The sequence below is a fragment of the Trachypithecus francoisi genome, unplaced genomic scaffold (assembly GCF_009764315.1).
Source record: "Trachypithecus francoisi isolate TF-2019V2 unplaced genomic scaffold, Tfra_2.0 Lachesis_group4, whole genome shotgun sequence".
NCBI classification, from domain to species: Eukaryota; Metazoa; Chordata; class Mammalia; order Primates; family Cercopithecidae; genus Trachypithecus; species Trachypithecus francoisi.
In genome coordinates, this window is record NW_022681469.1 from 79,442,108 (window position 1) to 79,454,537 (window position 12,430).

General features: G+C 37.7%; 1 protein-coding gene across 14 annotated transcripts in view; it reads right to left on the bottom strand.

Moving 5' to 3' along the window:
* The window catches only part of ICA1 (islet cell autoantigen 1), a 165,477-nt gene that overhangs the window by 121,000 nt on the left and 32,047 nt on the right, over window positions 1-12,430 (bottom strand). For all 14 annotated transcript variants that reach the window (XR_004432779.1, XM_033192514.1, XM_033192505.1 and 11 more), the window contains exons 4-5: window positions 9,953-10,025; window positions 2,611-2,734 (exon numbers count right to left, since the gene is read on the bottom strand). Coding sequence is in view for 13 of the 14 variants with exons in the window: in XM_033192514.1 (XP_033048405.1) it covers window positions 2,611-2,734; window positions 9,953-10,025 (197 nt within the window). In the remaining variant the exon portion in view is untranslated. The remainder of the gene's footprint in view (window positions 1-2,610; window positions 2,735-9,952; window positions 10,026-12,430) is intronic.

The window sequence follows — 12,430 nt, forward strand, 5'->3', positions numbered from 1 at the left end:
GAGTCAGCCAGAGAAGATTATCCATGTACCCATCCCTTAGCTTACTGCTACTAACTGGACCACTGGCAAGCACCTCCATCTGCATTGTTGGGGGTGGTCTTGAGCCTGGGCTGAGTGCTCATTTGAGGCTGGGGTCAATCCTGTGTTCATAGAGGATGGCCAAGGCATGACCACTGCCCATTTCTACATTTGGCCCTTTGAGGAGGGATGGAGTGTATATGATTAGTGTCTCTCTGACTAGGCCATTTTAGATCACTCTCCAAAGGCTAAGGCATCTGCTGCTCACTCCAATAGTCACAGAGGAATGAAATATGAGCAGAAGCATTTTGAAATGGTACAGGAAGGGGGACCAGCACACTTACTGAGAGGCTATTGTGTGTTAGTACTTTCAGACAGGTTACATTATTTCATCTTTGCTAAAAAAACACTTGAGGATATTACACCAGAAATGAAGGTGATGAAGTAGGTGTAAAATTATTATAATGTTGGTTATAACATATGCCATTTACCCAGCCAAAAAACGTTTAAGGCATATTAAACTTCGGATATAATACTCATCTTGGGGAAAAATACTGCTTCTTCTATCTCCCTACCCAAAAATGAGCAATGTCAGATGAATTATACTCTTAAAATATACTCTTCTCCATGAAGTTTCAGGGCACAGATGCCAAAAAATGAATATTTAAATATCAATTTAAATGCAAACTTATTTAGCTAAAGGGAACAATGGTGTCAGTGAACTGAAGTCAGCTTTTGGAAATTCCATCAACGTCTGCAATGCCTTACGTGTGTGTAGCACGGTAAGATTACAAATGGTGCAATGAACTATTTAAGAAAAAATTTCCTTTTACTATTTCCCCTAGTTTTCTTCTTGTCTGTAAAGCATTATTTTTAAATACTGAGTACTTGTATAAGAATAGCCTGCTCACACTGTCCTACCTAGATGTTGCAGATTATTTTCAAAGACATTGTTGTGCCATAAAGTAAGCTTGTTATTCCTGTTGGTTTGATTTAATACTCACCTTTCATCAAATAGAATATGTGGGTGTAGCAATGACTACTGAATAAGCCAGTAAAACAACACTGGTGTGAAGGTTTGTGTAACTGGTGACTTCTATTTAAAGAGATCAAGAGTCCTCAGCTATCTCCCTAACGATTCTGTTCACTTCTAGATTCTTTTTTTCTCTTCCTTTGCCTAAGAATTTTTCTCACTGAAGTTAGCAATAATTATATGTTTAACATATGACAACTTACTCTATGAAATATTTTTTTAGGAATCAATTATTCTTGCAAGGTTCAAAAAGGTCCTACATGCATAGAAAGTATTAATTAAGAGGTTAAAAGTAGATCATCTCTATTAGTAAAATTTTAGTTGCTTTTTAATTTTCACTTTTTGGTTTGTCTCTATTTTAAAATTTTTCTAGAATGAGTATGTATTTTTACATAGAAAAATTATAAATAATACTAAATGGTAAGATTTAAGATGATAAACAAATACCTCTTGGGAAATGTGTGGAGAACTACTAGAAATGGTTTCATTCAAGCATAAAAGTTGGCATTGCCCACAAAGTCAGGGTCCAAATGTCATCAGGAAGAACCTAAATGCCCAGGAGAAGACACCACTGAAAAAGAGATGCAGTAGGTCTCTTTTTTTCTACTCCATCTTCCTTGGGTTTTCATAGGAACAACCATGTACCATGCTGCTGGCCTGCTGTTGGCCCAAAAGGAGGGAAAGCAGCAAGGAGACATTAATAGAAGAAAATGCTGGACAATTTGAGTAAGTGAAATTTCTGTAGCCAGAATACTTGTGGGAACTACCTACATTCTGCCTAATATTAGTGGGTGACATTTTGGGGGTTTGTTAGTTACTGGGAGAGAAGGGAGTGAGGAGGAGTGTCACTTTTCTCAGGCGCAGAGGGTGACTGTGTGCAGGGGCTCCTGCTTATTTAACATCCACCATAAAAATGAGTCACAGTTGTGTTAAAAAAAAAAAAAAATACCACTTATCTACCACAATTTTCCCTGTACCAGAGCTTCTCAAACTTGAATTTACATCAAAACAACAGGGGTCTAGTTAAAATGGGGATGTGGATCCTGCATGTCTGGGGTATGGCCTAGATTCTGCATTTCTCACACACTCTCAGGTTATGGTCCGCGGTCTGAGCAGTGTGGACCTGGGCATGAGAACAGCACCTCTCTGAAGTTAATTGGCCCACAGAGAGTGGAGAGGGAACCCTTCAACCTGGTCTCATTAGGCTCCTGCTTTAATCAGCTGCTGGAAGGGGACCAGACTGATTGCTACAAGCAACACGGAAGGTCAAACATAAGCCCAGGACAGCACTCATAGTGATTGACATATATAATGCCCCTATAGACCAAAAGAAAAATGAAAAAAATTTTTTTTAATTAACAGGGAGGAAAAAAAAATCCTATGTATTAATCTTAATTAGAGAGTTAAATACAAACTGCCTAACTAGTGAGTACAGTGCAGCTCCTCAGCCTCAGGCAAAATCCTTCTAAAGAATACTGTGAGATTCCCCTTCATGAGTAGAGTGCATCCCAGAGTCTCCTCAGATCCCTCCAAATAGAGCCTCACTGAAGGCCACACACCTTTGCTGGGAAGAAAAGCAGAGGGCCTTTCCTGTCGCTTGCATCATCTTTCCTGCTCTGGTTTTATCTTGGAAGCCTTGGGATCGAAGAAATTTTCCCAGTTCGTTTTCTTCTTGAGACAAGACTGATGAAGAAAAGACCAAAAGGAGCCATGAACAATGAGCATTTTGATTACAAAGGGAACAAGAAAGACAAATCACAAGGTCCTCTCTCTTCCAGAGGCGAAGACGAGATGAAATTAAATCCAAGTGGCAGGCTACAAGGTAAGCTCCCCCTACCCCCCATTTAACTTTCATGCTGTTCTTCCATTTACAATACGAGAGATCAAATTCACTTGAATACATCTGTCAGTGAGTTTGGTGCCCTGTAATCAGAACCAGAAAATGACCTCTGTACTGAAAAGCAAGCCCATAATGTGCTGCTTCGAGCTGAAATAAAGGAGTTGGGTTTGTCAAGTATGACTGTGGGAATCTTTTGTGGCTGCCTAGGATGCAGTGCTAGCTGCCTCCCATTATTCTCTCCTGCTGACTTTTGATCTCTGCTTTTTGAGTTACATTCTATTCGATTGTAAAGCAATTCAAATACCTCAGCCGTGACACAGGTTTTTGGTTGGAAGTGGGGGTAGGGATTGAGGGTGGGGAGGTCATCAGGTTGATGACAGTGGGTTTTAAAAATACAGAGCTGGAACCAAATCTGAATTGGTGATGCCTAATCTTGGCCTTATTTTTAAAGACAACCTCAGATGGTATTTTTGGTGGGGAAGTGATTTGGTGCAAGCTTTCTACAGATTGATTTGACAGTATACATTTAAAAAAATCACAGAATTGCATGTATCTTTGGATTCTGCACGTCTACTGTTAGGCAGGAGTACTTCCTAAGGAAGTAGTAAAATGGGCACAAAGATGTAAATGCAAAAACAATCATAGCATCATTATTTATAATAGTAAAACACTCTCCTTATACTGGGAACTAGTTTAATAAAATACAGTGCACCCACATAATGGCACAGTAGGGGTCCTGAACACACACTAGCAGCCAAGCCCCCGGCACCAGAGTGACACTTAACTTCCTAGGATGTGCTTTCCCCCTAAACACAGCATTTACCATCAACAGATTTTGAACACTACTTTTATTTCCTATTTCTGTATTGATGTATTTACACACCATGTGTTTCTTAAAACTGCTTTCTAAATGCTACTAGGATTCTTGCCAGTTTTCACAAACCAGTCAGACTTTTCTTTAAGAATGTACCCCCATTCCTGACAGAATCTCACCAACAATAATTGTATAACATTAGTCAGGAGCCACAAATCCAAAGGTGAAGGCTAAACTCGATACTGCTACCTTATTAATTTGTGACTATAGTTTCACTCTAAACATTCCCTTGGGAAGGCCCAGTCAAGAAGAGGCTTTTAGAATCCATTTTTCCTGAGAGATAAACGATGACCCTGTTTCTCTTCTGTCTCTCAGAAATCAAGCTCACCATCAAAGGCCTGCTCGCAGGTTCCTTCCTCTGTGAAGTAATTGATCCCTATTTCCCCAGACAGCAGCGCTCTCTGGGCACCTGACTTAGCACTCACCTTGTGTGACTGGGCGTGTGTCTCTCTTTCCCAGGGGGCTCTAAGTTTTCCAAGACAGGGATCTCACTCAAACTGTGTATTCCCCAGGCCGAGCATAAAGTCTTAAATTCATGGTGCTAATTAAATGCTTACGAACTGAATTAACTATAATTTTGCCTTGTTATCCTCATATACTTTAATTCAGTTTAAATACTTATTGCCTTTTAATACTCATGCCATGGTTCTATGTAGCTTTTTAAAACTCCTATAATTATAAGAAGGTTTTTTTGTTTTTTAATACCTTCCATTCCTTCTCCTCCCCACTGACTAATATGTGTCTCACTCAAGTCCACAATGAATCTTTCCCTATGGAGAGCAATTTCTCATTTTTGTTCTTAATAGCATGAGGCTACTGTCACCCTTTTTACCTTGAAGTCTCAAGTCACATACAAATGAACGCATTTAGCTTAAGGCTAAGAAGAAACCAATTTGTGGTACCTGAATGATTACATGGTTGGCGAAATGTACTCTTTCCTAAATAAACCTAAGTAGGCTGAAGCATTTAAAAATAATTTTGGCTCATTTTAGGCACTTGAGGATTAACTTGGGGCAGCAAACAGGTTTCATCTTAGGTGCTGACTCTGATTACTCGGCAATACTTACTCAGAGGGCAGTGGAAAGAAGTGTGATCTCTATCAGCGTCAAGGTTAGATTTTCTGAGAAGGGATGGTCATTCTTTAATTTTAAAAATTCAAATACTGAAATTAACTTATAGAAGTTTAAAATTCAGGTATAACATAGGTATCAGGTAATGCAAGAGGGCTGGGTGTGGTGGTTCACACCTGCAGTCCCAGCACTTTTGGGAGGTAGAGGCAGGAGGATCGTTTGATAGTAGGAGTCCAAGATGAGCCTGTGCAACATAGCAAAACACCTGCTTCTATTACAAGAAGAAAGCAAAAATAAAAAAAGATAACTCAAAATGTTCCTTTCATAAGGTTTCAATTATTTGGGACTTGAGAATTCAGAGACAGAAACATTTTTATATTTACTTGCTGATTAGGTTTTCAGATGTGCCCTTAAAAACAAGGCAACTATGGAACTATGAAATTAATCAGCTTGACAGCATTAACTCACTCAGCACAGATTTATGGATGATCCAACACATACGAGGCACAGTTCTTGCCACTAGAATACAGTGATGAAGAGGATAAAGGAGTTCTCCACACTTACAGAGCTTATATTCAAGCAGCAGGAGATAGAAAATAAAACATAATCACAAATACGAAACACAAAAAAGAAAAATACCAGGGAGAGCAATGAGAGATGGGGAGTAAGAGTGAGTGGTCAGTAGCTGCCTTAGACAAGGTAATCAGGGAAGGTGTCTCTGAGCAGGTGACCATTAGGCTGAGTTCTGAGTGACAATAGTCTTGGGACTATGAGAGCAGGGACCTTCCGGGCAGCAGGAACATCCACTGCAAAAGGCCTTGGGAGTTTGGTGGACAAGGGAAAAGGTGGCTGAAGAGGTGAACTGGGGCCAGATCATGTCCTATGTATAAGAATGGGAGTCGGATTCCATTTTATGTGTTATTGGAGGCTTTTAAAAGTAGGGGAGCAATGTGACCCAATTTACGTGTCTTAAACCTTTTATTCTGAACTAATGATAGACTTACAGAAAAATTACAAACAGTATATAGAGTTCCTGTATACCTTTCGCTAACATCCCCTAGTACTTTCTTTTCCCTAGCATCCCCTTATATGTACATCTTACATAATCATGGTACAATAATCAACATTAGGAAATTAACACTGGTACAATACTATCAACTAACCTATAGTCCTTATTTGAATTTTACCAGTTTTTCCATTAACATTCTTTTTCTGTTATAGGATCCAATCCAGGGTCTCGCCTGGCACCAAAATATTGAGTTTCCTTAGTCTCTTAAATCTGTGACTGTTCCTTTGACTTTATCTTTCATGACTTTGACAGATTAAGAGTACTGGTTAGATATTCTGTAGAATGTGCCCCAATTTGGGTTTGTCTGATTTCTCAGAATTAGGCTGGGGTTATGGATATTTGGGAAGGATACACAGTGCTGAAGAGTCTTTATTAGTGCACAGCATCAGAGGTTACATGACCTCAGTGTACCTCATCACTCATGATGTCAAGCTCAACCGCTTGGTTAAGGAGGTATCTGCTGGGTTTCTCCACTGTAAAGTTAAGAATTTTTTTTTCCTTTTATAATCATTAAAAATCTTGCGGGGAATACATCAGATGATGTAAATGTCCATTTTCTCCTCGAACTTTCACTCACTAACACTCTTCAGTGAATCTCACCTGTCACAATTCTCACTGTGGTGTTTGCCTAATGGTGATTTTGTAGTTCCCATATTCTTTCCATTAATTAACTGAAATTATTTTATGAGACAAAGCTGTCCCTTCTCCACCATTTATCTCTCTCTCTTCATATAGACTTAAGGGAAATTAATTTTATTCTATGGGTTATAATTCAATACTAGCATTATTTATCATTATTTAGTTTGCTGCTCAAATTGTGCCAGTTTTGATCATAGGTTTGCTCCCGTGTCCCTTCAACATATCCTTTCTCAAGCACTTCCTTATGTTCTAGTGTTACAAATAATACAGGTGAATTTTCCCTGCCCCAATCCTAGAATCAACCACTTCTCCAAGGAGCATTTCTTTTACTGGGGAAAGGTATTTAGAAAGCAAGATCTGGGTGCCACATGTACTCACTGCTATGGGGTGTTAGTGCTTCTAGGTCACGTCAGCTCAAAGAAGCAAGAAATATATGAATGTACACTAACCCATGCATATGCCCTCATCTGCATTTATTTCTGTATGTATCTATCTCTATAGATATTAAAAACAATGACTTCATAGTGGCACCTTTGATGCCAGTGCAACACCACAGTGTTCCTTCTAGCTTCTCCTTTTCTTTCTCTGTAACTTCTTTCTAATGTAGGGAGTGAGAAATCTGGCTCTCATCATCCACAATGTCTTTACAGATAGTTCAACTTCAATATTTGCATAAGGTAGTTTCAGCATTGCTAACCCGTATTCCTGTAAGAAACAAACTTACCAATGAGAGTACGGCTTCCATGTATAATTCTTTTTGTGTTTAGCCTCAGTATCTAGTTAAAAATAATTATGTTCCAAAACTACTGAGGTTAGTTCATTGTCACTGTGACAATGTTATTCATTTATAATGCAATTAGGTTCATTTGCTACTGTTTGCATTCCATTTTAGATTTTCCCACATCTGGCTGGATTTTAGTATTTTTTGAGTCTATGAAATGTCACTATGGTTTTAGGAATCAAAGCTATGGGAAGGTACCTCAGGAAGGTACAGCTCCCTCCTCACCTTTGCTCCTCCATTCTCAACCCTTTTCCCATCCTCACCCACCACTGGTATCCAGTCTCTTTCGTTTCTGGTTTATCCTTCCTAAATTTCCTTTGCACAATGAGCAGGCTTGCTCTCTAGATAGAGATATAGATGGTAAAATGTAATGTAAAAAAACGGTAATACACACACTCTATATATATTACCTTTTTTTACATTTATATTTTATATCATCTTCTTGCTTGCATGAAGGATAGCATACTATAGACATGCTTTTATCTTTGGCTTCTTTCACTTAAAAGCATATCCTCCAAATCGCTCCACTATTAGTTCACAGATTTTCCTCATTTTTGTTTCTTTGACAGCTACATAGCAACATCCTCAATTAACCGTACTATTTTTAGTCTTCTATCAAATTGGGATCTTTTTCAAGTCCAAGCAGGGCAGAACTCCTCCCTCCTGTCTCTGCTGAGATGGTATGGCTCACATGAGCTTAGCGGGTAGACATAAAAGGGCTTAGCCACCATCCACAGCCAGCTCTGCTGGCACAACCAGGTGACTACTTCAAGGGTGGGGACATTATTCTAACCCTTTATATTACAAGATAATTATGAGCCTTGATGGTGTTCCATTATAATTCTATTAACTACTCTGAGGTGGTTTAGGGGGAAGTTTTTCCTCTATATTCTTTTAGAAACATTAATATAGGTGGAAAACATAATTTCTGTTTAGAGAATCACTATTTACAGGAAATATGCAAGCATCCTTCTTTTCTTCCCTTGTTACAATATGTATTGTTTAATGAAAAGTGGACACACCAACCTCATATGACTTACTTAAAAAATTAAAGTTACAATTTTCTAAATTATTTTGTTTTCTACCATAAAAATGAAAATGATTCATTTCATGGTGAGTACTAGGGGGATGGTGGGTATAGTAAGAAGAAGTTTGACCAGTAGTTCCCAGAACACAAGGTTTAAGCCAAGGAAGAATCTGATCAGGTTTTAAAGTGTACTTTGATTGACAGCAGTGCAGACAATAGGCTAGAGAAAGCAGAGGTGGAGGCAAGATCAGTGAGGAAGACGATTAGTAAACCAAGTGAGAGAGCAATGGTGGTGGCCTGAACCAACGTAGTGGCAGAGAAGACAGAGAGAGGAAGGAGAATCTGAGAGCTATTTAGAAGGCAAACACCAGCATTTGAGACTGACTGGATGCAGGAAAGATAAATAGGGGAGCGGTGGTCATGTGTCTTAATTTCCTCACAGATCAAGACCTGGAGTTGCAGCCCTGGAGAAGTCTTAGCGCAAACACTTAGGAAATATTAACATAGATAATTTATAAAATACTGCCTCTACATACAATGATTTTGGACTTTCCTGAAGTAATTTTTTTTTTTTTTTTAAAAGAGACAGTCACCTTCTGTCGCCCAGGCTGGAGCACAATGGCTTATTATAAGTCAATGTGATCCTCCAGCCTCAGCCTCCTAAGTAACTGGGACTGCAGGCACATGCCATGGTACCCGGATAATTTTTAGGTATTTTTATTTTTTGTAGAGATGGGGGTCTCACTTTGTTGCCCAGGCTGGTCTCAAACTCCTGGCTTCAAGTGATCCTCCTGCCTCGGCCTCCTAAAATGCTGGGATTACAGATGTGAGCCAATGCACTCAGCCTACCAAAATGATTGTCTTAATAAAATACTACTGATGTAGAAAAATGTTACTGATGTAGAAAAATGACATAGAAAAATTTTCTACTGATGTAGAAAATCTGTGATTACTGAAAAGGGGTTTGTCAGCAGTCAGCAACAGAAAGACTTCCCATAGTCTAGTCTCAAAAATACAGAGATTATATTATTAAAATGACCTACAAATGGAAACTTAAACATGTACTAACACATAATTGATATTTAGTATTTCAGAGATAACTTTGTTGTTAATGCTTTTAAGACAGTCTGACTATATGAAAATATCGTTCTGTAGGAACCTAATATCCAATACAAAAAACATTCATGAAGAAATGTTGTCAACAAAATATCATCAACAAATTAACTGTGCCTTCTGTCTCTGTTTGTTATCTTAAAAGGAACAAAACTGTGTATCAGAGAGTGCAGATAATCACATAAAAAAAAAACCTGAAGGTAAAAAGCCCAAGATACAAACTGAGAAAACTCTTTTATAATTGGGAAAATAAATGGCATGTCCATATCCATGGGAGATCCAAACAGAATTCTCCTAATATGATACTTGCTTTGAAAGATAAATAAGCTACGTATATTATTGATAATTAGAGACTCTCCTCCCAACTGCCTAAAGACATGGACAAACACCCTTAGTTTCCTAAGCATATGAAATGATGTATCAAGACAAAATACCCTGCTATTTCTTACTGTCTATTTGATCAATATTCATACTGATGTCATACTTACAACATATCCTCTTTTGATAGAGTACAATTGCTTTCGATAAGTCCAGACAGGTTCTCTGAATTGAATGAAACAGCTGTAATAAAAATACAAACAAAACACAAAATAAAATAGACAGTGGTGAGATAAAAAATAATTACATTGAACACAACCAGTGTTCAATTTGCCAAAAACAAGACCACATGTCTAAGTATGCTTAGTGTTATGTGGTGCACTATATAGAAACTGTGACCAAAGCCTTTAAATATCTCCTATTATTCTATATTTATTGGAATTCATCGTCTCTGCAACCTAAATTAAGATCTGCAGAACAGTTATGTCCTCCGGTCTACTGAAATCATAGCTGAAAACAGAAATCCTAAGTGAAGGGTTCAGTTAGATGACTTGGTAAACCAGTGACCCAATATTCATTCATAATCAAATTTATTCCTTTCACCACTTGCTGTGTTTTTTTTTAAATGGGGGATCTGTCAATTAAGCATATTTAGAAGTTGATATTAACTTATTTTGTGATCCTAATGTATTTTATGGCATGCTTAAACAACTGGATAAAGCAAACAAAATCAATCAGCTGGATGTCCTATGTATTTAGAAAACATCTGATAAAATGATGTTGGGCAAATAGTCCCCAATACTCCTTATTTTCCCAACAATTTCATAAAACATACAGAGAGAAAATACAATGCCATGCTGTGGCCATACTAGAGGAAACTGGGGGAAAGGCAGATGGGGCTGTGCTGAGAAGAATCTAACTTGATTTCAATGCATGTTGGTTCCAGCCTTTGTTTCAGAAACTGAGATAGCTCAAGAAAAGACAGAACAGACTTCACACTTTCTCTACCCTTTGCCCACTAACTTAGGGACCAGATATGGTATCAATGAGAAAACCTGGCAGATAAACATCCTGCCTCTGTGGAGCTACTCACTAAGGCAGGGCAAGGTTTTCCCTCTTTCTCTCTTCTAGTTCACTGGCCGCAGTGGTGCAGAAATTCTATAATGGTATCATAAAGCACTTCTACATTTGAGTGAACACAGATGATCTGTTTCATTATAAATATGACTACATTAATAAAAACAGATGCATGCATATATACTTAAAAGATTAAAACCATTTCTAGGAATGCTTAAAACTTGATTATAAAGAATATAAATTTGCTAATTCCCATTTCATTAAATTGTATCTTCCACCTGTTTAGTAAAGAGTCGTAAAACAGAACAGAAAATCAGCAGTCTGAATCTGTCCCTTAACAAGTGTTTTATGTCAGTATTCTGCATCAAAACCCACTAACACATAGTATTTCCTGAATTGTATTCAGGAGCAAGGACGTTCAAAAAGTATGTTTAGGAGTTGTTCTGTTGTTACTGTTCACTTTTTAAAAATTGAGGTATAAATTAAATGCACTAAAATGCACAGCTCTGGAGTGTTCAGTTCTGTGAGTTATGACAATTATATATACTAACATAATCATGCCCAAGGCAAGATAAGAAACATTTCTATCATCTAATCAGTCCACTCTGCTGTGGCAGAGTGACTCTGGCAAGAAGATTTCTGTCAGCAGAGATTACTTTTTGTCTGTTACTGTACTGAAGAGCTGTTTTTCAGAAAAGGATTTCATTAGCAAGCAATGTGGACAAATATTAAAACTCAGAGCAACATTTCTATATTAACTTTCCAACAGATTGCAATAGAATCTGACCATTATCATAGCTTGGCACACAAGTTTTCTGTGCCAGAATAATAAAACTTCTTGGTTTATAAGTTAGCCTTCTATGGATAACTCAAGGTATGAACATATCAAAGAGGTTTTCACATCATTTTCGTATGTTTCATGGATGGAATCCATCCTCTCTATACACATCAACATCAGTATTAACATTTCTGCAACAGAAACCTCTATCATGTGCTAAATTATTTGTCACAGCTAAGTACTCTGGATGCTACAAACCTAGGAAAGCAGCTATTTTGATTAAAGGACATTTGGTTCAGCCAAAATACTGCTGCAAGAGCCTACGTACAATGTTTAATATATTTGTAATTAACATATTAAATTACCTTTTGAATAATGCATGTATTTACTAGGTTCTTAGGAAAAAACTATGAGATATAAAAAGCATATATGCTTATAATAATTTACACTGTACTTAGAACATAAAAATCAAAACAGATGCTTTCTAGTTCTACTATCCTCCATTGCAGAAATCTCTATTAGAACATCCTTGTTGAACCCAGTTTCTATCTCAAAATTTCCAATTGCAGAAGGAAAGGACTGAGAACTGATATTAATTGCACTAATACATACCCTTATTCAGTTAGTACCTATTGAATGTGTATTCTGTGTATGGCTGGGGATATGTGGTGAATAGGCTAATATGGAATTTGATATCATAGTGGAGGGAAGGTGGTCAAAGAGATGAACACCCAAGATAATTCAGTGAGAGATGAGTACTATGAATAAAATAAAACAAGGACACGTGTTAGAC